The sequence below is a fragment of the Leptidea sinapis genome, chromosome 16 (genome assembly GCF_905404315.1).
Source record: "Leptidea sinapis chromosome 16, ilLepSina1.1, whole genome shotgun sequence".
Lineage (NCBI taxonomy): Eukaryota > Metazoa > Arthropoda > Insecta > Lepidoptera > Pieridae > Leptidea > Leptidea sinapis.
In genome coordinates, this window is record NC_066280.1 from 3,335,110 (window position 1) to 3,362,551 (window position 27,442).

The following is a 27,442-nucleotide window of genomic DNA, read 5'->3' on the forward strand; positions in this document are numbered from 1 at the left end:
TGTAAAGACTTGAGTCAAAGTGTAAACACTGCAACCTGGTCACTCTAGGCACCAAGCTTGGCTGTAACTCAACATTGTAGTCTAATGTTGCTTAGGCCTTTACATTAAAATTAATACTTCTACTTTCTACTTCAAAATAAATACAACATGTAATTGCTTCCTTGTGCGGTGTTTCCGGGACGATATGACATGGGTACCTTCAGAAAAAGCTCGTACACCTTCCTTAAAGGCCGGCAACGCTCCTGTGATTCCTCTGGTGTTGCAAGAGATTGTGGGCGGTGGTGATCACTTAACAACAGGTGACTTGACTTACAACAGATTATTTATTTGAACAATTCCACCAACATCATATACACTAATATTAACATTGTATATATACATCAAAAATAATGTTCACATCTATAACTGAGATGTCACTTACACATCTCAGTTATAGATGAATGCGAAATGTTTTTTAATTAAGTGATGATCTTTGAATTTACATAAATATAAATTAACACAAAATATAGGTTGAGTTCATCCTAGCGATGAAGGAACTGTCTTGACGAGGTAGTGGCACCAAAGGAGCAAAAGGCTTATCTAAGGGGTGCTCAAACGGCCAATCTCAAGAGAAAAATATGATATAGAACTATTCAAAGATTTTGTTTTACGTAACAATAATTGATAATTACATACCATTATGTATGTTGTAAAAGTATGTTGAGGACATGCAGTGTCACGCTTCAACATCCAAAGTCACTCTTTAGTTAAGTTTAGAACTTTAGATACTAGAACACATTTGTTTTGTAAGAACCTTATTGGTTCTCGTAATTTTTTATAATTATCAGTTTTTTCATTGAAGTTTTAAAGAAAACCTACAGTTACCTTGACTAAAAAAAATGCAGATTATTGTGTGCAAAACTAATATCTATGTTATCGTAACACTCCTTCGTCACACATACTTGGAGCCTCTCAGAGTCTATTGATCGTAGTCTAACAATTTTGAGTTAGCAAATCTAGCTTGAGCACCCCTGGCCTATCTGATGTAAAAACTAGGGTCCTATCCTCAATACTAAGGGTCAAGTCCTATCCTCAATATCTCTATTCTTTCATGTTGCTTGTTTGTTATTTTCAAGATAATAGAATCAAGTTGGTAGAATAAGTGCATGATTTGCTTGTGAAAAAAAGATTCAACATCATTTGAGAATAATCCTTAAGGATTTATGTAGAGGCACACTTGATTCATTAGTAACTGAGTGATTAAAAATCTGATAGAGATATAATTGGCACTCAGTTACATGTATTTATTATTTTATATAATTTTTTAAATACATTTTTTCCACCATAACCTTATATGTAATGAAGAACTATTGTAAAACCTAAGTCCTATGTAAAACTGTAAATGTGAATTGTTGTTTATTGTAAATTTACCTTAAAACTAATTTCCTTTTTCAGATTCCAAACACAGCATACAATCCAGAGTTGATGAAGTTCAGAGAAAGACTGCCCGTGTATGAACAAAGGCATGAACTTATTAGTGCTATAAATTCTAACCAGGTAGTTGTCTTACTTTACATTAATTTATATGGTATTAAAAAATGGATGTCATTTTGAACACCTGCTAAATAACAAAAAAAGAATTGAAAGAAATGAAAAACAATGCATTTTATTCATTTTAGATATAGTTTCATAGTAACATTGATTGAGACGTAAAAGTACAATTGATATCTAAATGAAAAAATAATTTACTTAAGTTTTAATTTTCAAAACTACCAGGTTTGATTCCCAAACTCCCAAGCTCTATTCTATTGATGTACCAAATTCATCAAAATCGGGTCAGTAGCTCCGTCGTAAAAGCGTAACAAACAAACATAACATTTATAATATTAGTAAGGATTGATGATGATGATTACAGCATAATTTTTTTTTATTCAAGTTCAAAGTAATGATGGAATTCCCAAAGTAAGCCCAAAAAGTGCATCTGCACTTTACAACTCTTAAATTGTCTATTGTCTTTACATTTTGTTTTATTTCTATTATATTGCAGGTAATAATAGTGGCAGGGGCTACAGGCTGTGGTAAAACAACTCAGCTTCCTCAGCTGGTGCTGGACTATTGCCAAGAAAACAAGCTGCCCGCCAGGATATACTGCACACAGCCCAGGAGGATCTCGGCTGTATCTGTTGCTGAAAGGGTGAGCTCACATCCAACACAGCTTTAGTTCTAACGAATCATAAATAATAGTTAAGAAATTTCCTCCAACAACAAGCAGCTAAAGAGGAACTGCAACTGTTTACATTACGTAAAAGTGTTTGTTTAAATAATCTCTCATTTTATGAAATTGATAACAGAAAAGCTGTGACTGCTTTTTCTACATTTTCATTTATCAATCTTAAATTGGTTTAATTTTTTTATCTGTAGCTTATGAGCACAAAATTTATTGAAGTAGGCGTTACTTTGCAGAAATCCATAATTATCCAAATGATTTGAGTTTTCTTTAGTGTTAATTTCGCCAATATTTGTCTTTAAACAATTCGACACGTGTTTCACCTCTACACGAGGCATCCTCAGGAAGTGTTGCCTCGCCAAAATCTCTAAAGAAAACTCAAATCATTTGGACAAAATCTTTATATTGATGTCTTCACTATGGTAGAGAGATTTATTGCAGATGTAATAAATATAATATTGTGTTTCAGGTGGCTTACGAGCGTATGGAAAAGATTGGACAGGCAGTGGGTTACCAGATCCGACTGGAGTCTCGAGTGAGTCCGCGGACTGTGTTGCACTACTGTACCAATGGTGTGCTGTTGAGGACCCTCATGGGTGGAGATGATGTACTCACAGGTGGGGTTTGATTCCATGTAATTTAATTCAATTTAAATAGTCAACTTAATCGATATATCTGCCATCGCGATCAACTGCACAACGCTTCCAATAATCGGGAAATAGTAAATAATTATCTAATTCAAATAATATTTTTATCCTAAATAGGATTCTTCAATCAGTATATTCAATATCGAAATTTAAACCCACCCTTACGAAGATGTGTCTCAGACTTTGAAATGAATGGGTGCATGAAACTCGGCAGGCTCTTTTAAAAAATTCTATAATAAAATTCAATCAAATCATTCATTTATGCCTGGGAGCCTTCTCTACATACCCAAAGTGCGGTCTTAAAAAGGTGGTCGTGAAACATTACCATTACAGTCCATCTCGATTATTTCGACTTTGTCAAACGTTGTCGTCATTCGAGTCTGTGTTCTTCTTCACGAGCTCTCAGAAGCCCAGCATGTATTCTTCGCTTCCAAGTTCAACTATCACAAACCTATCGAATTTTATCAGTTTCGTTTTAGCTTCTGTTGGCTCTCGTGGAAAAATCGATACTCTTTATACAGATTTCTCGAAGGCTTTATAGTTCAGTTAGAGTCCACACAGTGGCCCTTTACACCGCGTCGCCTGAATTATATTCTAAGAACAAAAGAAGTTTACAACGATAGACTTATATTTTTTTATTTACACTTGAAGATAGACGGAAAGTGAACGGATCGGAGTGTGGGCCAGTACTGCACGTACATGGAGTAGAGATTTTCGACATTTGCCAGCTCCGTATTAATTATAGCAGACGTTCTCCAAGGGATCGTAAACTCATACGAAAACAAATTTAAAGACTTGACATTTCTTTCCTCAGCCGGAATAAATCAATAACTCAGTGATCGAGCACATGTCACAAGTTGAGAATGTGTCCATTAGAACACTACTCAGTAGGTACTCACAATCCGCCGTCCGCTTCGCTGGGCGCATTTTAAAAGGAAATAAATTTTATTAATCTTATTACAAATACAATAAAAAAATAAGTAGCCATAAACAATCTAGGATAAATTTCGCATCGAATGGTGGTAGTTACAAGTCGATGCGATCAGTGGTTTAGGCGTGATTGAGCATCAAACAAAGACCATTTATTTTACATCTTTATTTAACATGGGAGATAATGAGATAGCAAGCATTATACAATATTTTGGTACCAGGCGATCATAGTTGAAGAAGAGATTGTCTGTATGACGCGAGTATACCTTAATATATTCTGACGTCATGCGCACGACGTATTACTTCATAGATACCAGGAGAACATATATGTATTAGTGGTGATAGTTATGTTTTTCAAAGCGGTTAAAATCATGTGTCATCATAGCAACACGTACCAGGACTTCATATGCAGTTTAGAGATATGCACAATGCAGGTTTCACTTCTGACATGGTGTACTTTATATGCACGCAATTTTTTCATTACAATCTACTTATATTGTATAAAATTTCTCTTTAATATTTTCGTCTTGATAATAAAATATCCATAGGCTTATTTTATGTTAACTTATCACTTATAATTCTGTTGGCAGTTAATAAAAATTGTATTACTTAATTACAAATATGGTGGTTTTAATGTGAAATAAAAGTCTATAGTAATATACTGCTGTAAAGCGAATTTTTACACTATAGGTACATTAAATGCGAATTTTAGGCTTACCTTTATATCTGTTAAGTGCAGTGAACGCATATAAAACATAGAAGCATTTCTGACTCTAAAAATTCACATTTTGATATATCTGTCTGGATTTAACGTCAGTAAGATGGCGGCCTTTCCCATTCTAATTACGCGGGCATTATAACATTTTTTTATGATAGTAAAGGACGAGACGAACAGGACGTTCAGCTGATGGTAATTGATACACCCTGCCCATAACAGTTCTTGAAAAACCCAAAAATTCTGAGCAGCACCACAATTGCGCTCGTCACCTTGAGACATCAGATGTTAGGTCTCATTTGCCCAGTAATTTCACTAGCTACGGTGGCCTTCAGACCGAAATACAATAATGCTTAAACATTAGTGGCGGCGACGTGGGGCGGGTCGTTCCCTTCCCTAAAATATGGTCGAGGGAGGCGATGGCTGGTCCATGCGTCATGCTCGTGAACGGGTGCTACTCGTGGTGGCTGGATGATCTTGTTACCGGGAGGTCTGCTTGATGTGTTTTTTATTATTATTTTTTTTAAAGTTATTATATATTTTATTTTATGAAATGCTCACATAATGCCTCTATTTATTTACGTTATGTGTGGATTGATGCATCTACTATACTCAATAACTCTTGTGTTTATATGTATTAATTTACTTTTTTTTTTCTTTTTTGACTTACTCGTGTAAGCCTTTAAGTTTTTGACATTTGAGTATTTTTGTTGCGTCACTTTGCATGCACTGTAATTGAAATGATTTGTAAAACAATTAATATGTAAATCTTGACTTAAAAGAGTGGCAATGAGTTTCTTGCTACTTCTTCTCATTAGCTCAACCCTTTACGAAGTAGCGGTAAATTCAATAAGAAACAATTTTTTTTTTTGACATTTATAAGTGTCATTTCCGTGACATACGTGAATAAATTATTTTTGAATTTGAATTTGAATTATTGCTGCATGGCAGAAATCGGCGCCTTTTATGGTACCCATAATTTAGCCGGCATAACACATGGGTTAACTTGGGGTTAGTATTGTGGTATATATATATTTCACATATGTGATAACCATACATCTACTCAATAACGGGCAAAATAACGTCCTTAAAACATGAGCACCAACCAGTTGAACAGTAAACACGCTCCAGCACTCCTTTACATAATATTATTATGGTAAAAATTATAGTTCTGTGAAACAAAACTGTTCGGGAGTTTTTTTTATTTTTGGGAAATAATAATTATATATTTTTTATAACCTATTTTCTATATAATGTGAATTTAGTCAAGAAATTAACGTATATTAATTTTTGTATTTGTTTGCAGTGAAGACCACGATTGCTTTGCTCGTACATTTTGTATTGCCATTTTATATAGATTTATCAGTTGTATTAATAGATGTTAATGTACTTATTTTTACTACTAATATGAACTTGTGAGGACAGTTTTAAGTGATACATTTATAAGAAACTAGCTGACCCGGCAAACTTTGTTTTGCCATATAAATTACATTGTATTGATCTTTTGCTTGCTAGTTGATAAGAGATGGCGCTAGTTGTATTCACTAGTAACAATCACACTTCTTTTATATTTTGTATAATTCACACTATAGTTTTATAAATTATAGCCTATTTGTTATTCTGGTGTGTAAGCTATATTATTGTAAAGTTTCATCAAAATCTATTCAGTAGATTTTGCGTTAAAGAAGTTCAAACATACATCCAGACATACAAACTTTCACATTTATAATATTAGAAGGATTGTGTATTAGTTATTATACAGCTCTAATAGTGCCAACACAAGGTTAGAGCTTTCTACCATTAATCGTAATAAAATTAACCTAAAATTTTAAGTAAATAATTGAAATTAGCAAATAAATAAATGATATATTTTGGAATTAAAATTTTAATCACCCATACGTGGTGGTATAAGGCGGCATGAAGTACATGTCAGTGCCTACGCTAGCTCGCGGCTACTAGATTTCTTACAGGTTGTTCCGAAATGATCTTATGGATAATTGATTTATTTAGGTGAATTATATATTTTATTATTGAACATTTTTTTAATGATTACGGTTAAGTAGTTGTTCCCGTGTGATTATTTAATGTTGCCATTGTATCGCCACGCTGTATATCGAGTACGGTCGGAGTATTAACGGTACAATGTTTGCAGGTGTCACACACGTGTTCGTGGACGAGGTGCACGAGCGAGACAAATTCAGTGATTTCCTGCTGATAGCGCTCCGTGACGCGTTGGCGAGGATCCACGACCTGAAGCTGATATTGATGTCCGCTACGTGCGACACGCAGATTTTCTCCAGGTGACTTTCTACAGGGTTAAAGTTTATTTTTTCGTTAAATATGGACGAATGAACACTCTTCTTTTTAGGTTTCTTTGTCAATTGAACCCCGGTTAAAGCGGTAAGGTTTAATTTACGTTAATAGATGTTTATAAAGTTATTATTTTAACTACAAATAGGACTTATTGAGGACAACTTCTAAAGTGTATGTAAAATCTGCAAGAAACTCCCAGTATTTTATTTGTGCTCTAGTAATGACGATTTCCTTGACAGTAACAGCCTCAGATAAACGTAAATATGAATTCGGAAAACAAAAACACACTGGTAAGTGGCGGGTTCTGAAGTGGCGGCCCGGATGTGAAGATCTCGTCAGGAATTCATTAATCTTTTAGGACATACTTTCTACATGGATATTTATCTACAGATACTTCAACGGGTGCCCGGTGATAACGATCCCGGGTCGACTGTTCGAGGTGCAGCGGCATTATCTAGAAGACATCCTGAAGTTGACTAAGTATAGCACCAAGAAGATGGTACAGGTAGAACGAGAGCTGAAGAACAAGCTCAAGTCTGGACAGAGCTATTGGTCGCAGTTGGAAGGTTTGTAACAAATAATTTGTAAAAAATAATGGACTACAATCAAATTAACAAGGAATCCTCTATCATTTTATTTATCTCTCTCTCTCTCTCTCTCTCTCTGTCTCTCCCTCGTTGACTCGCACATATTCGCTTTTATATACGGTAACGCCATTTATCAAAATAATACACAACCCTTTTCCTAACCCCTTACACCTTTATCCTAGCAACTTAGCCGGTACAAATTAATTAACCGCACGCGAAAGTTGAGCACCGCAACATTTAAATATAAATCCAGGAAATCCTTGTATTTTCATTTTATTCCAATGATTCCTGTTCTGGAGGTCTACTCGCAAAATCGACAACGATACATTCGGAACGATACGATAATTCTCCGAATACATCGCAACTAACCTACTCTAACAAATGTTTGAATACCTTATCGTTTATCGTTACCATAGACTAATATTTTGATTTTTTTACGATGTTAAGGTGAATGAAATATGTTCAAACCTAACGTTTGATGATTCGGAGTATTATCGTATCGTTCCGAATGTATCGTTGTCGATTTTGCGAGTAGACCTCAAGAGTAGGGTTAGGACCAAGAATATCGAATAATGTTTCGTACGTTCAATCATCGTTTCGACATTGATTACGATGTAACTAAGAATAGGATTCGATACGACTAATGCCACGATTAATCGAATATCGATTTTAGGAGTAGGCCCCCTGTTCACCTGAGTACCCCTTTTATAGATACAGTCCACTTTAAATTCCCTGGAGGAACCATTATATTTAAGTGTTTTAAATGTAATTTTAACTCAATAAACGCAGTATAAAAAATCCCTACATTGCTACAAAGGATTCGATAGAGTCAGTTAACATATAAGTTTTCTTTGACTCTTGTAGGACAAAAACAGAGTGACACGGTTGAAGAAAATAGCAATAAAGAAGAGAAAGAGATTATAGATCCGGCGCTTCAGGCTGACATGGACGAATTTCTTGATGAATGTTTCAATGACGGATCACTTGTAAGTGAAATTTTATTATTATGCTGTGTTTCGCAAGTTAAAAGTAGGTTTATTGTAGAATATAGTAGGTACATATTGTTATGTTAACACGTTATAAGTCGGGCCAAGCAAGAACGACTAGTATTCCGTTCAAAGGGCGTCGCAGCTAGTAAAACTTCTGGTACTTAAGAGACTTAACAACATGTGTCAAAGTGTTTATGTTAAGCGCACTCGCGGTACTTCATAATTTCTCCGAGAATCATGAGCGGCACTGCATTATAATGGACAGGGCGTATCGTATTCTGTATAATTTGGAGGCTTGTAACTCAAAATTGTGTTTTACTGATTCGGTTCACCTTATTCTTTCTGATTGCACTGATTGTTGATTGCGTTTGTGGCAAGTACATCTTTGTTTCTATCGATGGTATTCGCAGCATTTCAAAGGCGTTGATTCTTCGTGCAGCCTTGAGATTCCATGTCTCACGCCGTATAGAGTGATGGGGAATTTTATTGGGGTGTTATTGATTACTGACCCTTAGTATTGGAACTAGTCCACGTTTTCATACTCATACAATGAGTATACGTTACGTATACGTTATTAATGGTGAGTCCCATGCCCTTGAGTAACGGTCTCGGAATAGGAGGATAAACGAGCGTACGGTTCACCTGGTGTTAAGTGATCACCGCCGCCCAAATTATCTTGCAACACCAGAGGAATCACAAGAGCGTTACCGACCTTTAAGGAAGGTGTACGCGCTTTTTTTGAAGGTACCCATGTCGTATCGTCTCCGGAAACACCGCACAAGGAAGCTCATTCCACAGCTTTGTAGTACGTGGAAGAAAGCTCCTTGAAAACCGCACTGTGGAGGGTCGCCACACATCCAGATGTTGGGGATGATATCCTAACTTGTGGCGTGTCGTGCGAAGGTTTCAGCAGCTTTTCCATTTCTGCCTCAGATGATGCGAGGAGGGTGGTGTCATCTGCATAGCGGAAATGAGATATGTTGACTCCATTTATCTTGATTACACCCTCCCAGTTCTCAAGCGATTTGCACATGATAGGCTCTCCATATGTATTGAATAATACGGGAGAGATAACACATCCCTGGCGAACGCCTTTATGGAATTTAAAACAACTTGATTATGCATCTCCTACTGTAATGGTGCCATATCCTGAATCGTACCGGTTGCGAATCAGCATGTCAAGGTGAGCTGGAACACCTGTGGTGAACAACAGCCTCCTACAATCTGTGCCATTTAACACAGTTAAAAGCCTTTGGATAATCCACAAAACATATTACATTTAGGGTGTTGTATACAAATTCAAATATTTTTATTCAAAATAGAATTTAAAATCACTTATTGAACGTTAAAAACTACCACCCATTCGAAATAGTATGTCTCCGACCTGAGAAGAACGGGCGCAAGAATTTCAACGGCCTTTTTTGCGTTACAATATATGTAATATCGTACAATAAAATTTAAAAACTAAAAAGCCTGAGGGCGTTCGCTCCATTCCCAGTCTGTGGATTTTCATATTGTGTAATGAATATGTGCCGAAGATTTAGAATACCTATTCTCTTTAGTACCTCCTCCCTTTAAGCAACTCCGCTTGTACTTATGATCTTAGCCTCCCATTGATAACGTATACTATAGAAATTTTATATTAGAGCCAATGTTACAGTTATGTCAACTGTAACAACGATGAGATTGCCTTTTTGTGTAGAGGATAGAAGAATGCACCAAGTCGGACTTCCAATGTCTATTTTGCCATATTGCATTACAGTTATCATGTAAATAGGTTATTTCATTGGGCATTTTTAAATTTTCTTTGTAATCTAGTCAGGACCCGGGTCATAGTCCTCAACGTCTATATAAGGAATTTTGAAGTTTCATGTCGTGACATTTGCAATATTTAAAATGTCCCTCATTGTGTTGTTAATCAATAACGCGACGCCGTTACACACTTTACTAGGTGTTCAACCATTGTGCAGATGACTGTGGGGGAGTGACTTTGAATTATATTTCTGACTATCCTAATCTTGGCTCCGGCTCGTGCGAGCCCTGGACAGTCTGCGTTCGATGATTGCTTAGAAAGCTACTATTAAAAGGTCCTCTTTTATCGCTCAGGAAGTGTACTGTAGCTTCGCATGTAATGGCTTTGGAAACCCGATATCGCTTAGCAGTTTTTATTTCTTTTTTTCCGTGACGAATCTTCTACTGGGCTACGGGAACATTGCATCGAGCTGGAAGTGGATGTACTGGATCCGAAACATGACTAGGCGAGACAATTGTTGGAGATGAGTTCAGTGATAACCATTAAATGATCAAAAAGTACTCCATTAAATATCCAATTCTAATTCATTTTTGAATAACAATTTGAATTTACTTAAAAAATACTCATTTAAAAGTTTACAGGGCATAGTCTCTTACTTTTTAATACAAATAATATTTTTCTGTCTGTAAGGTTCGTTGCACGGTACACGATGCACTGGGGAGAATTTTTAGCGCTTTTTTCCGGCGTTTTAAGTATTCGACAACTGCGTATATATAGTATTAAAGGCATAAAAGGCATTTATTTTCTCAAAATTGATTCCTTTAGATTTCTTTTTGATGTCATTTCTAATAACTACTAGATACTACTACCGCTTCGGAAACAAATGGCAATCTGAGAGAGAAGAAGCGGCGCAAGAAACTCTCCCAGCATTCTTTTTTTGTGCTCTTTTCAATAAAAATATACAATATTGTACAGTCATTTCTATCGCTATAAAATAATCACAATCTAGTCCCAGGCTGTCCGATCATTTAGATATTCAGCAGTGGAGTAATAGGATTTACGACAGAGCCTTTTTTTATAAAACATTTAAATTTATTTATAGATAATGCCAGAACAGTGGCTGGGACTTTATTATAGAAGTGAATACATTTACCGTTAAAGCTATTATGTACCTTATGTTTGGTGTCTATTCTAAGGTTTGCCTTAAATAATTTCCAATTCTTTACAACACTCGACTCGACCACAGGACTCGTTCAGCCAAGTGTTATACATGTTCCTGTCGGAAGGCGTGCCCGTTGACACTCAGCACTCATCGTGCGGCCGTACGGCGCTGCACGCCGCAGCCGCTCGCGGTCTGGCGCCCGCAGTCACGCAGATGCTGCGGATAGGTAACAAATTAAATCTCCAATTAGGAGACAGCCTAACTAATCAACTACTTGCAAGAGAAATGAATTATACTTTAAAGTTTAAACCACTAGGTTAGATGAACAATTTAATTTTTAATCATCAGGTGCCGATCCATCAGTTAGAGATAAAAGTGGAAAAACTGCATATGATTACGCGACAGAGGACGGACATGAGGAGTGCGCTAAAATATTGTCAACATTCAATGTGGACGAGAACAAGAACACGGACCCTGATGACGCCGCTGATAATTTTCTGCTTGACGTGTACAACCACTCTGTCTCCGAGGAGCTGATCGACCACAATCTAATGTTGGCGCTGGTCAAGCATATTCACCTGCAAATGCCCAAAGGAAGCATCCTCATTTTCCTGCCTGGCTACGACGACATCGTCACCCTGAGAGATTTGATCCAAGGCTCTTCGGAAATGACCACCGCCAAGTATCAGATATTCACTCTACACAGCAATATGCAGACATCGGACCAAAAGAAAGTGTTCAACCCTCTTCCCAATGCGAGGAAAATAATTATATCGACAAACATCGCGGAGACCTCTATCACCATAGACGACGTTGTGTACGTAGTGGACTCGTGCAAGGTGAAGGAGAAGTACTACGAGTCGAACGGCGGCGTGTGCTCTCTGCAGTGCGTGTGGAGCTCGCGGGCTTGCGGTCAGCAGCGGGCGGGCCGCGCCGGCCGCACCAGGCCGGGCCACTGCTTCCACATGTGCTCCCGCCGCCGCCACAAGACTCTGCCGCTCAACTCTGTGCCGGAGATCCTCCGCGTGCCCCTGCAAGAGCTCTGCCTCCACACCAAACTCCTAGCTCCTGGCAATACTCCTATCGCAGATTTTCTATCAAAGGCGCTCGAACCGCCCTCTTTTCTCGCCGTTCGCAACGCCGTCACACTCCTCAAGACGATCGGTGCTCTAACCCCCATGGAAGACCTCACAGAAATTGGCCAACATCTCCTCGATTTGACCGTCGAACCAAAATTGGGTAAAATGTTGCTCTACGCTTGCGTCATGAAATGCCTCGATCCGATTTTGACCATTGTCTGCAGTCTGTCCAACAAGGAGCCCTTCCAGATTTCCATGAATCCTGAGAACAGGAAGAAGGGAAGCTTGGCCAGGAAGGAGCTGTCCGCGGACAGTTTTTCTGACCATATGGCACTGTTGCGTGCATTCCAAGCTTGGCAGTGTGCCCGAGCGAACTTCACCGATCGAGCATTCTGTGCCAAGAATCTCATCTGCGGTGCCACTATGGAGATGATAGTTGGGTATCGTTCCCAGCTGCTCGCGCAACTCAGGGCACTATGTCTGGTGAAAGCTAGGGGCAGTGGCGATATCAAAGACGTCAATATGAATTCAGAGAAGTGGCACGTCGTCAAGGCCGTATTGGTGAGCGGGCTATACCCGTCGATAGCGCGGGTGGACAGAGACTCTGGGACACTGCGGACGTCGAAAGAAGTCAAGGTGGCATTCCATCCCAGTTCGACGCTGCACAGAGGCGGAGGGGTGACTGGATCTCAAAAATCCGTTCAGTCCCTTCCCACAGACTGGGTTGTTTTTGAAGAAATTTCGCGCGTCGGTAGATTTTGTTTCATTCGCTGCAACACCTTGGTGACGCCGCTTACAGTGGCCTTGTTCGGAGGGCCGCTCAGACTGCCTCCTGGGGCATTAACCCAGCGAGCCAACCCGCCCGGTCTGTCTAGCGACTCGGACAGCGAGGCAGATGATAACAACTCTTCGCCGGACACGGCGGTGCTTACCCTAGATGAGTGGATGGCCTTCACGGCGGACGCGGCCGACGCCATCAGCGTGTACTACCTGCGACAGAAGCTGTGTGCGCTCGTCATCCGGAGGATGGCCAACCCGGCCAAGCCCACTACGCCCCTCGACGAGCAGATTCTGACCACGGCCGTGCAAGTGCTCGGAGCGGAGGAAAAGAACGTGGGGCTCATGCAGCCGAGTGGAATCGGGCAGCGGCCGAAGCCGTTGACCGTCGACTCGCCGATCTGGCGGACAAGGGAGGATTCCCATTACCAGTACGGAAACGATTTCGTGAATTCTTTTTACCACGGCTACCGGAGGAACTACTCCCAGTTCGCTAGGAGCCCCATATCTCCGAGCGGACGCGCGGTGTCGGAGGGGCCACTGGACGGGGAGGGAAGTGCGCGGTACTTCATCGTGAAGGCGGACGAGCCGCACTCCGTGGACGCGGCGCAGGCCACCGGGAACTTCCCCTTCACTCAAAACACCATCAAGAAACTGCAAAAGGCGAAACAGGTGAGACACGGTTACTTTTCTTGACAGCTAATTGGAGCTCATGTTTAAAAAATTAAATTTTGCATTCAATTAACACTGGCAAAATTATAAAGTCGAAGTTAATTATAAAATGTAAAACTAATTTGCTATCGAATAACTTTTTGTTACAACTGCCACACATAAAGTCGTGAATAACATCCCCGCGCGTTGGATAGGAAAAGACCGCCATCTGACATAATGTCCAGGCATAACATAACAATACCAAGACCAACAAGACTATATAACGCGTGGAGGTTGAACTAGAATTATCAGGTAAAAGTTGTAATCGAAGCCCTCGTGACTGACGTACATTTTGTGTTCGGTTTTAGGAAGGTGGTCGCGTGGTGGCGATATTTAGCTGCATCAGCGCGTCGAAGCTGACGGGAGCCGCCGTGATTGGTGACGCGAGTGGTAACCTCGAGTGGCTCTCTAACCAGCATCTACCCTTCCACATGCTTCGGTGAGCTCACACATAAACCGGTCTCACCGAATTTATAAACTTTATTGAAAATAATAAATTATTCGAGTATTTTGGAAGTAATTAATGATTCCCAAATACCTTGAAGTGCACAAGATAATTAAATGTTATAATGTCAAAATAACAGCTCATAATAAACGTATACGGACGTCTATAACTATATGGTACTTATACCGGAAAACCAATATTTTATATTTTTGCATGTCCGTTTATCCAGCTCACTCTTGAAACGTAAGGTTATGTTATCAATTGAAATATAATGAAACTATTGAACGCGACGGGTTCGGCGAAGTCTACGGTCACCAATCTCATGTGATCATTTAGCAGAGCGGAGGTAAAATACAAAAAAAAAAATAACAAAATCATTGGTCGGGTTGTCTCGTAAACGTTATCGACGCGGCGGCCACTGCACACTAGTATTAAATAAATTAGATATTATAATTTATTTCAGGCACATAACGAACTCCTTGGCAAACGGTGCGAGAGTGATCGGGGCGCGCGATGGCACTGAGATCTGCTCCACATCCGGGCGCACGCTCCTAGCGGCGCTCACCCAGCGGCGCCGGCACGCGCCCTCGCAGCCGCGCCCCATACAGAAGCACCCCTCCGACCAATAGCACTCGCGCACCCGCGCGATGCCCGCTCAGCCCCATGCCTACCGCGACACTCGCGTAGATATGCCTCGCACGCACTATTTTAATAGACTTACATATCCTACACAGGATCGAACAATTTATCAGTCTCTTAGTGATTTAAGAAAATGTAATTCAATCGAATCTTCAAAAATAGTGTATCCTTCAGATAAATTTTCGCGACCGAATACTCGAAAACCGTACTTAACAGTCGAGGATATCGACAGAATCCTAGTGACGCCGACCGCAGGACGTGTCGATCGATCAGATGTTTACAGTGGTTGTGATGATTTCTGTGGACGCAGTTTCGATCATACTGAGAAATCTCATACTTTGCACACGTTTGCAAATTATTATAAAAATGATGAAAATAAAGCAGGACAGTCTACGATTAATACTAAAAAGTTGTTTGGTAATGTCGATACTACTATACAGCAACTAAATGAAGATATAGACGCCAGTAAACTGACAACTGACTTTTCAAGTAAATATTTATTAAACGATACATTCGCTGGAGCAGGTTTAAATACACATATTGATACTAAAGTAAATAATTATCAACAGGAGAAATTTGATGATTATACAGATTACAATAAAATTGAGAAATTTGGTGAAAACCACTTCATGAGCGATGAGACTGGTGCAAGCAGTAGGTCGTGTGATCTGCCTTTAGTTGATAAACAAAGTTTATATGCTTTTAATCAAGATTATTTACAAAGGACTGAAGTCGAGCCGAATAATGAAATAAATGAACATGGAAAAATATATACTGCCAGTTCGGAGCTTAATAATTATGCATATAAATCTCGGGATTTGGACAACGAGGATGCTTTAAATAAAACCATAGAAAATAGTAATAGATTTCAAAATGCAGGCGCAACAAGTCAAAATGAACTAATAATAAAAATTAACGAGCAATATTTGGATAGCTGTTACAGAAATGTTCCTGCAAGTCCTACAAAATACATTAATGAAACGATCTCCAAAAAAATTGAACAAAACTCAAGAGAATGTCCTGTACAAGACAAAAATGAATTGTTTATATTTGGTGACAAAAAATGTCAGAAGTACCAATCTAAAACTCTCAAACAAGCTAATTTTGAAACTAGTGAAACAAGAAATTCTGAAGAAAATGCAACCAGTGATCAGACTGCAAACGTGGCCAGATTTAATTTTAGCAATGTCCAAGTTCCCCGAAAACCAAATACGAAAGAAATAAGATTATTAAGGAATAAGACTCTAGTAATCAATCAAAACAAACGTACCCACGATGGTAAATTTGATAACTATCATAATAATAACCAACCATCAGTTATGGACAGAAATGTGAATAGGTTCATTATAATTAATACGCCGTGCACAGAAAAGTCTTCTGAATCATGTATACATGATCGTGAAAACGAGGTGAACCCGTCTTATGAGAATAGAACTGGTGATAATAACGTGGGAGATGTTGAGAGCATACAAACCAAAACCAATGAGTTCGATAGTTTCAATAGTAGACCCATGACTAGCAATAAGGATCGTCAAGTGCTTCTCAAGAGAAATTCTCATGAAATGCAAAAACGTCGATACAAAGGTAATGATTGCTATAAAAAGAAAGTTCTGCAAAAAATATTTTTAAATCGCAGCCATAGTTCTACAGAATGTAAAGAAAAAAATGATGGAACAGTTGAAAGTCATTCAGACCAAAATACAAGGAACGACCTTGTTGAAAACGAAGACATTGTCACTCAAACTGCATTGAATGAAGACAGTGTTAACATAGAACAATTAGATATTGAAATTGATAATAAAGTAAACGATCCGTTAACATCCGATCTCAAAGTTATTGAGAATAATATTTCGAGACTTGCTGAAATTAATATAAGCAAGGGTGCAATACCTAAACAGCACGTCCCAAGTAATTTTATAGGAAAAGAAACATTAATAAAATCACAAAACGTACATTGTTCAATTAGCAATGTTCTTATAATAAGTGATAGCGCAGTAAGCGACTCTAAAATCATTCCTTCTGAAAGGCAAGGCGTTCAACCTGCTGAACACAATAATAAATCACACGATACTAAGCAGAAAGATGCGAAACATATCAGTGAAACTAAAAAGAAAACAGAAAATGTGAGTGCACAAGTGGAACGTATTAATGATGATAAAAATAAAAAACACAGTAAGAATGTTCGTTATAAAAGCAGCCAGAGACACGCGCGGAAATCTGAGGCGTACAGACGATGCGGCCTTGGCACGGAACAAAATAACGAACAGACAAAACAAATTATTAAAGATATCGAAAAATCTGCTAAAAAAGATATCATATATGAAGCCTCGTCATCTGACGAACAGTCTAAGGTGAAAGGTAAAACAAAGAAAAACAGGGGAGCTCAAAAACATAGACATCAATCCGAGAAGAACGCAAAATGGAAATCTAATAATAAAGATGAATGTTAGACCGGTCTAACGTATATTCACCACTATCTATAAAAAAATTAGACCCCAGAAGTGATTTAAGTTAGAACTAAGACTTCGATGACGAAAAGACGACAATACGAATACGATCGGGGAAACAGCATTTTTAAAACATTATTTATTAATTTAGATTTATTTTGAGATGTTATCATTGTAAAAGACGTTTCATGATTCCATTGCTGCAGAAACTAGAAAATTGTAGATTGTAGTTTAACAGTATTGCTTGTGTACCTTATATTATCTTATGTAACTCTGTTAGTTAGTCCATTGATATGTTACTTTTTTGGGATAAGCGTGCATTTTTCAGAGGACGCAATTTTATTTATAGATATATCAAGGAGGGGTAAATGTTGAGGTAAGGTATAAAGGTAAGGAATAAAGCGAACAACCCTCAGGCTCTTTAATTATAAATGTTTACTGTACGATATCACATTGTAATCCATATTTTATATTAAAAAAAAGCCCGCTGAGTTTCTTGCACCCATTCTTCTGACTGAGGCAGTCTCTTTTGTATGGGTGGTAGTTTTTGACGTTCAATAAGTGATTTTAAATACTATTTTGAATAGAAATTTTTGAATTTGAATTTAAGAGGTTGCAAACTCTCAAACCTGGACCTTTAAACCCCAATGGGATTATATATAGACCAAAACAAGTAAATTTTAATGACGTATTTAGACTTGCCCAGCCTTTCTTTCAGTAAGCTCGTTCTGACCTATTTAGCATGTAGTAACTAAACGACTTATTGGCTCATTTCCTTTTTATATCAAAATTAACATCAAATCTATAAATGGCACATTCTATTGACTGTTTTTGTTGCATTTTCTATCTAGAGCTATTCTAAACGTAAAACGTACTACGTAATTTGTCCCAGTGTATTATAAGTGTTGTGATAAGTATTGTTCTAAATAAAATGCAATTTACTTAATACTAGTTTTTAAGAATAGTGTAATATAAATGATACAAAGGCCTGGAGGTTGACCTTGCCGGGGTCAATATAAACCATTAAACATGTGTGTTTCATATAGCTTTATTTTACATTAACCTATTAAATTGATATACAAAATTGTTGTTTTAAAAAGATTTAGAGTGTAAAAGATAATAAATTCCTAATCTGCTCTGAATAAAATAATCTGTAGAAGTAAATATAATTTCAACGACTACATTTCGACCAAATTTTATTTATTTAGGTTATTTATTTTTTGAGCTTAAATAAATTAATGTAGAAGATTTATCTTTATATTTTGAGACTCGCACGAGTGTAACCGTCGTTTTACTTCGCTCGTAGTTCATATGTGTGACAAATTTTTAAATGATGTACAAAGCCGAAGAGAATCCTGTTCTCAAACTCAGTAGCTACAATTCTGGATTAAATGTTTAATTATACTTGCGTTTTATTTATTTTATAATCTTTCTTCAATCCTACCAGGGTGTCCCTACGAAGCGAAGCGACTGAATAAAAAAGTGTGTGCGTGTAATCTTCACGCGCGATTGAAGTAGATATAATAATAATTAACTTTAAGAATAATTAACAGATACCTAAATATATTACATTATAATTACAAAAGTCGTTTTACCAACTAAACACTCACGTATGGCTAAAGAGTAGGGTAGATTTGTTTTTTTTCCTCGCAAACATTGACGATATAACCCCATGTTTTAAGCAATTTTCTCCAACTAGAATAAAAAAATCCTTTATAATTAATATGTTATTTTGGCAAGTTTGATTTTATATATTTTACAGAGAATGATATTATATTGATATTATTCAAATAAAAATAAACCCATTTTCTACAGGGCAAGCCATCAGGTTCTTGATTTTCTCTTTCAATCTTATTTATTGGTTGAAGAGGGTCATGCACTCTTGCCATATAAAGTTTGTATGGAAATTGCAATTCACGCGTCCCAATATTAGGCGATAAGAATGACTTATCGGGTATATTGGGACAGCTTCAGATTATTAACATTAATTACTGACAGTAGAAGATAGTAATTTATCTCTATCTGTAGATAGTATATTGAGAACGGCCGTAAATCATTTAGAAAGTTGTAATCGCATTTAGTTAGTACTGAATTACTGATTTCAGTAGCATGTGGGTAATATTACAAATAATATAAACTTAAATACGTCCGCGTACTTAAGTTTTGTTTTGTGTTTCCTCATAAAAAAGTAGGGGTTTGGATATTAAAGAACTGAATTTTAAATCTTGATATGAATTTCCTGTTGCAATAAATCTTAGTGTTACGACCAATCTTTCTTTTGCTCTAATACTGTCTCGTAGGATAGTATCTTGCTTTTTAATAAAAGGTGTCACAAGATTTAATAATATGTCAAACGATCTCAAATCCACTCATAAATAATTTCTGAAGTCTGCTCGTTCTAAAACACCCATAATATTCATGTTTGCTCTTTTCGCGCAGTAATAAATATTCTTTCACCCATGTTCTTCCTTTTCTTTTTTCAATTTTAATTGAGGCAACGGCCAGGGCTAGGCAAAGGCCAATTTTGTGATGCCTTGACAACACTGGATCCTCGTACTTATAATCGTATAAGTCGGACGTATCGACGTCCGAAGTCGTCGCGCTTTAAGTGGTGACTGATTCAGTAACTTAATTTAGGACAGTGTGATCAGAAGCTAATGTGTTTCTAAATTTTTTTCTGAATTTAGATGACTAAATTCAGTCAAGTGTAATAGAAGGCTAAGACAAAAGCAAAAGATGCTCTCAGCCATAGTCAAAAATTAAAGTGGAAATGGTCCGGTCATATAACAAACACGTCTTAGAGACTATTATTAGATGGGCGAACATATTAACTTTATGGAAAGGCCCATTGGGAAAGCGCTATAGAAGAAGACCATTATTTAGATTGGAAGATGACATAAAAAAAATAGCCCAAGACCGGGGGACGTGGAAAACTTTCTAGGAGGCTTTACCTGAGATTGGATCCAATACAATAATAAAACCTACCTACCTACTAAAAATCAAAAAATTATAATTTTTAATATTAATAATTTAAATCATGCACATTATGTAAACAAATTGTTGTTGGTTATATAAACCATATAAAAGGTAGATGAAGTGTTTCTCCTATTGTATTAAGTAGTTGTTTAAGTTATGGAAATAAAGGCTTTTTATTATTATATCAATATAACGTTGTTATTGAATAATAATAATCAATATGGCTCAACCCTTTGCCCGTCCCAATAATTGACGAGAAACCAAAATAAATTAACGAATGTCGTAAATGTCAGAAAATTTCTGAAAACTTATATTTTTTATGTGATATTTATTATATTTGATATTATGAGAGAATGTATAAGAAAGCTATTGAAACAAGCTATAATACCATGCAAAATAAAATATCTTATAAACAAAATGAGGGTGAGAACTTGGTCAGGGTGTAGTGTGCCGTTCGGCACTTTCGATTATGGTGTATATGAAAGATCTAGTGCCAAAAAGCACTTCCCGATTTTGGTAGGTTATTACAAAAGTTATGAATAAATAAATACACCTGGAGATTTACAAAAAATATTACTGAGCAATTTGAAATAATATTTTTAAAAACCATAACATGATAACGGTAAAAGTCAAAGTCAAAAAAATCTTTAGTCACTGTAAATCTTTATAAGTTATTTAGTGCAAGTCCGGATGAAGTACAAAAGTTACAATAGCATTCAAATGAGTATAACAATATTCAATAACAAAATTTAGAACATTAATTCCAACAATCTTTATCATTCAAATAATCTTTCACATTATAATAGGCCTTAGATGATAATTTATTTTTTACGATACATTTAAATTTTTTAATAGGTAATCAGAGTATCAGCAGTAGACTATGAGCAAATCAGTGCATTCACCATTATTTAATATAAGAAAACAACTTTATAAATTAATTACAACCTTTTATAAGCATGACAACATAATAACGGCTTTGTAGTCATAGTAACCAAAAGTCACTAATTTCTTCTATGAGTAAGACCTCTATGATACTCCCCCTCACGATGACCTTCAGGTCTGAGTGACGCCTATCATCTTTAGAAGCTTTAACAATCTTGGTTGTGGTAATGCCTTTGTAAAAAGGTCTGCCTCCATATGTTCTGTGTCCTTGTAACGGATGGTCACTAATTTCTTCTGGACACAATCCCGTATAAAATGTTCCTTTATGCTGATATGTTTCGATCTCTTACCAGTCATTTGATTGTTTGCTAACATCTGTGCAGCCAAATTATCATTATAGATCGTAACAGTTTGTTGAAAAACTCCAATATCTTCCAACAGATATTTCAAGTGTAAAGCTTCCTTCGTTGCTTCTGTCATCGCCATATATTCGGCTTCTGCTGTTGACAAAGCCACTGTTCTTTGTTTCTTTGATGCATAACTGATAAGGCCACCACCATACTTAAAAATATAACCGGTATATGAACGACGGTCAACGGTACATGCCGCCCAGTCAGCGTCAGCCATGCCTGTTAGTGCCATTCCTGATTGTTTATATCTGATGGTTACATTCTTCGTTCCTTTTAAATAACGAATCACCCTTTTTGCAGCTTGCCAATGTGTATTATCAAAACATGTATTATATTGGCTCAAATAACTAACAGCAAACATTATATCAGGTCTTGTGGCTACAGCGAGGTACATTAGAGATCCAATTAACATTTGGTATGGTATATTCTCCATCTCTGTGAGTCCATTATCCACGCAGGAGGGATGGCAAATCAGCACGGGATATTGATGATATAATCAGTCTGCTTAAAGAAAGTGACTCGGAGGAATTACCAACTTTTGTCGCTCGGGACCTTCACAAGTTGCCTCCGATTCTTTTTGACCACGTAGATCCTACACAGTTACTTAAGGATTTACTGCTATTGAAGAAGGAAATAAACGATATCAAAAGAAACTATGTGACAAAGGAGCATTTCGACATATTGAAATACACACGCGGCTGAAAACACGGTTAATTATTGTAACATAAATTACAAGCGAGGTGCTTGTTTACTCGATAATTATAATAATATTATAGCGTGTGATAGTGGACCGATGGGATTATTGCAGGAAGACATCGAACAGGTCACAATAAGCGACAGTAAAATTAAAAATATTGATACTTGCAAGAGAAATGAATTACACTTTAAAGTTTAAACCACTAGGTTAGATGAACAATTTAATTTTTAATCATCAGGTGCCGATCCATCAGTTAGAGATAAAAGTGGAAAAACTGCATATGATTACGCGACAGAGGACGGACATGAGGATTGCGCTAAAATATTGTCAACATTCAATGTGGACGAGAACAAGAACACGGACCCTGATGACGCCGCTGATAATTTTCTGCTTGACGTGTACAACCACTCTGTCTCCGAGGAGCTGATCGACCACAATCTAATGTTGGCGCTGGTCAAGCATATTCACCTGCAAATGCCCAAAGGAAGCATCCTCATTTTCCTGCCTGGCTACGACGACATCGTCACCCTGAGAGATTTGATCCAAGGCTCTTCGGAAATGACCACCGCCAAGTATCAGATATTCACTCTACACAGCAATATGCAGACGTCGGACCAAAAGAAAGTGTTCAACCCTCTTCCCAATGCGAGGAAAATAATTATATCGACAAACATCGCGGAGACCTCTATCACCATAGACGACGTTGTGTACGTAGTGGACTCGTGCAAGGTGAAGGAGAAGTACTACGAGTCGAACGGCGGCGTGTGCTCTCTGCAGTGCGTGTGGAGCTCGCGGGCTTGCGGCCAGCAGCGAGCGGGCCGCGCCGGTCGCACCAAGCCGGGCCACTGCTTCCACATGTGCTCCCGCCGCCGCTACAAGACTCTGCCGCTCAACTCTGTGCCGGAGATCCTCCGCGTGCCCCTGCAAGAGCTCTGCCTCCACACCAAACTGCTAGCTCCTGGCAATACTCCTATCGCAGATTTTCTATCAAAGGCGCTCGAACCGCCCTCTTTTCTCGCCGTCCGCAACGCCGTCACACTCCTCAAGACGATCGGTGCTCTAACCCCCATGGAAGACCTCACAGAAATTGGCCAACATCTCCTCGATTTGACCGTCGAACCAAAATTGGGTAAAATGTTGCTCTACGCTTGCGTCATGAAATGCCTCGATCCGATTTTGACCATTGTCTGCAGTCTGTCCAACAAGGAGCCCTTCCAGATTTCCATGAATCCTGAGAACAGGAAGAAGGGAAGCTTGGCCAGGAAGGAGCTGTCCGCGGACAGTTTTCTGACCATATGGCACTGTTGCGTGCATTCCAAGCTTGGCAGTGTGCCCGAGCGAACTTCACCGATCGAGCATTCTGTGCCAAGAATCTCATCTGCGGTGCCACTATGGAGATGATAGTTGGGTATCGTTCCCAGCTGCTCGCGCAACTCAGGGCACTATGTCTGGTGAAAGCTCGGGGCAGTGGCGATATCAAAGACGTCAATATGAATTCAGAGAAGTGGCACGTCGTCAAGGCCGTATTGGTGAGCGGGCTATACCCGTCGATAGCGCGGGTGGACAGAGACTCTGGAACACTGCGGACGTCGAAAGAAGTCAAGGTGGCATTCCATCCCAGTTCGACGCTGCACAGAGGCGGAGGGGTGACTGGATCTCAAAAATCCGTTCAGTCCCTTCCCACAGACTGGGTTGTTTTTGAAGAAATTTCGCGCGTCGGTAGATTTTGTTTCATTCGCTGCAACACCTTGGTGACGCCGCTTACAGTGGCCTTGTTCGGAGGGCCGCTCAGACTGCCTCCTGGGGCATTAACCCAGCGAGCCAACCCGCCCGGTCTGTCTAGCGACTCGGACAGCGAGGCAGATGATAACAACTCTTCGCCGGACACGGCGGTGCTTACCCTAGATGAGTGGATGGCCTTCACGGCGGACGCGGCCGACGCCATCAGCGTGTACTACCTGCGACAGAAGCTGTGTGCGCTCGTCATCCGGAGGATGGCCAACCCGGCCAAGCCCACTACGCCCCTCGACGAGCAGATTCTGACCACGGCCGTGCAAGTGCTCGGAGCGGAGGAAAAGAACGTGGGGCTCATGCAGCCGAGCGGAATCGGGCAGCGGCCGAAGCCGTTGACCGTCGACTCGCCGATCTGGCGGACAAGGGAGGATTCCCATTACCAGTACGGAAACGATTTCGTGAATTCTTTTTACCACGGCTACCGGAGGAACTACTCCCAGTTCGCTAGGAGCCCCATATCTCCGAGCGGACGCGCGGTGTCGGAGGGGCCACTGGACGGGGAGGGAAGTGCGCGGTACTTCATCGTGAAGGCGGACGAGCCGCACTCCGTGGACGCGGCGCAGGCCACCGGGAACTTCCCCTTCACTCAGAACACCATCAAGAAACTGCAAAAGGCGAAACAGGTGAGACACGGTTACTTTTCTTGACAGCTAATTGGAGCTCATGTTTAAAAAATTAAATTTTGCATTCAATTAACACTGGCAAAATTATAAAGTCGAAGTTAATTATAAAATGTAAAACTAATTTGCTATCGAATAACTTTTTGTTACAACTGCCACACATAAAGTCGTGAATAACATCCCCGCGCGTTGGATAGGAAAAGACCGCCATCTGACATAATGTCCAGGCATAACATAACAATACCAAGACCAACAAGACTATATAACGCGTGGAGGTTGAACTAGAATTATCAGGTAAAAGTTGTAATCGAAGCCCTCGTGACTGACGTACATTTTGTGTTCGGTTTTAGGAAGGTGGTCGCGTGGTGGCGATATTTAGCTGCATCAGCGCGTCGAAGCTGACGGGAGCCGCCGTGATTGGTGACGCGAGTGGTAACCTCGAGTGGCTCTCTAACCAGCATCTACCCTTCCACATGCTTCGGTGAGCTCACACATAAACCGGCCTCACCGAAATTATAAACTTTATTGAAAATAATAAATTATTCGAGTATTTTGGAAGTAATTAATGATTCCCAAATACCTTGAAGAGCACAAGATAATTAAATGTTCTAATGTCAAAATAACAGCTCATAATAAACGTATACGGACGTCTATAACTATATGGTACTTATACCGGAAACCCAATATTTTATATTTTTGCATGTCCGTTTATCCAGCTCACTCTTGAAACGTAAGGTTATGTTATCAATTGAAATATAATGAAACTATTGAACGCGACGGGTTCGGCGAAGTCTACGGTCACCAATCTCATGTGATCATTTAGCAGAGCGGAGGTAAAATACAAAAAATAACAACAAAATCATTGGTCGGGTTGTCTCGTAAACGTTATCGACGCGGCGGCCACTGCACACTAGTATTAAATAAATTAGATATTATAATTTATTTCAGGCACATAACGAACTCCTTGGCAAACGGTGCGAGAGTGATCGGGGCGCGCGATGGCACTGAGATCTGCTCCACATCCGGGCGCACGCTCCTAGCGGCGCTCACCCAGCGGCGCCGGCACGCGCCCTCGCAGCCGCGCCCCATACAGAAGCACCCCTCCGACCAATAGCACTCGCGCACCCGCGCGATGCCCGCTCAGCCCCATGCCTACCGCGACACTCGCGTAGATATGCCTCGCACGCACTATTTTAATAGACTTACATATCCTACACAGGATCGAACAATTTATCAGTCTCTTAGTGATTTAAGAAAATGTAATTCAATCGAATCTTCAAAAATAGTGTATCCTTCAGATAAATTTTCGCGACCGAATACTCGAAAACCGTACTTAACAGTCGAGGATATCGACAGAATCCTAGTGACGCCGACCGCAGGACGTGTCGATCGATCAGATGTTTACAGTGGTTGTGATGATTTCTGTGGACGCAGTTTCGATCATACTGAGAAATCTCATACTTTGCACACGTTTGCAAATTATTATAAAAATGATGAAAATAAAGCAGGACAGTCTACGATTAATACTAAAAAGTTGTTTGGTAATGTCGATACTACTATACAGCAACTAAATGAAGATATAGACGCCAGTAAACTGACAACTGACTTTTCAAGTAAATATTTATTAAACGATACATTCGCTGGAGGAGGTTTAAATACACATATTGATACTCAAGTAAATAATTATCAACAGGAGAAATTTGATGATTATACAGATTACAATAAAATTGAGAAATTTGGTGAAAACCACTTCATGAGCGATGAGACTGGTGCAAGCAGTAGGTCGTGTGATCTGCCTTTAGTTGATAAACAAAGTTTATATGCTTTTAATCAAGATTATTTACAAAGGACTGAAGTCGAGCCGAATAATGAAATAAATGAACATGGAAAAATATATACTGCCAGTTCGGAGCTTAATAATTATGCATATAAATCTCGGGATTTGGACAACGAGGATGCTTTAAATAAAACCATAGAAAATAGTAATAGATTTCAAAATGCAGGCGCCACAAGTCAAAATGAACTAATAATAAAAATTAACGAGCAATATTTGGATAGCTGTTACAGAAATGTTCCTGCAAGTCCTACAAAATACATTAATGAAACGATCTCCAAAACAATTGAACAAAACTCAAGAGAATGTTCTGTACAAGACAAAAATGAATTGTTTATATTTGGTGACAAAAAATGTCAGAAGTACCAATCTAAAACTCTCAAACAAGCTAATTTTGAAACTAGTGAAACAAGAAATTCTGAAGAAAATGCAACCAGTGATCAGACTGCAAACGTGGCCAGATTTAATTTTAGCAATGTCCAAGTTCCCCGAAAACCAAATACGAAAGAAATAAGATTATTAAGGAATAAGACTCTAGTAATCAATCAAAACAAACGTACCCACGATGGTAAATTTGATAACTATCATAATAATAACCAACCATCAGTTATGGACAGAAATGTGAATAGGTTCATTATAATTAATACGCCGTGCACAGAAAAGTCTTCTGAATCATGTATACATGATCGTGAAAACGAGGTGAACCCGTCTTATGAGAATAGAACTGGTGATGATAACGTGGGAGATGTTGAGAGCATACAAACCAAAACCAATGAGTTCGATAGTTTCAATAGTAGACCCATGACTTGAGGATCGTCAAGTGCTTCTC

The 27,442-nt window shown here is 38.8% G+C and overlaps 1 protein-coding gene across 6 annotated transcripts in view; it reads left to right on the plus strand.

Moving 5' to 3' along the window:
• Positions 1-27,442, plus strand: part of LOC126968790 (3'-5' RNA helicase YTHDC2-like) — a 39,293-nt gene that overhangs the window by 1,691 nt on the left and 10,160 nt on the right. The window contains exons 3-12 of one of the 6 annotated variants that reach the window (XM_050813887.1): positions 1,435-1,536; positions 2,027-2,173; positions 2,676-2,823; positions 6,651-6,798; positions 7,202-7,377; positions 8,263-8,384; positions 11,387-11,528; positions 11,651-13,830; positions 14,178-14,308; positions 25,728-27,413. In XM_050813887.1, the coding sequence (XP_050669844.1) occupies positions 1,435-1,536; positions 2,027-2,173; positions 2,676-2,823; positions 6,651-6,798; positions 7,202-7,377; positions 8,263-8,384; positions 11,387-11,528; positions 11,651-13,830; positions 14,178-14,308; positions 25,728-25,893 (3,462 nt within the window). In that variant the 3' untranslated portion in view covers positions 25,894-27,413. Of the gene's footprint in view, positions 1-1,434; positions 1,537-2,026; positions 2,174-2,675; positions 2,824-6,650; positions 6,799-7,201; positions 7,378-8,262; positions 8,385-11,386; positions 11,529-11,650; positions 13,831-14,177; positions 14,309-14,777; positions 18,805-25,129; positions 25,261-25,727; positions 27,414-27,442 lie in introns of those variants that run through there. The other 5 variants (XM_050813889.1, XM_050813885.1, XM_050813891.1 and 2 more) reach the window with 5 other exon arrangements.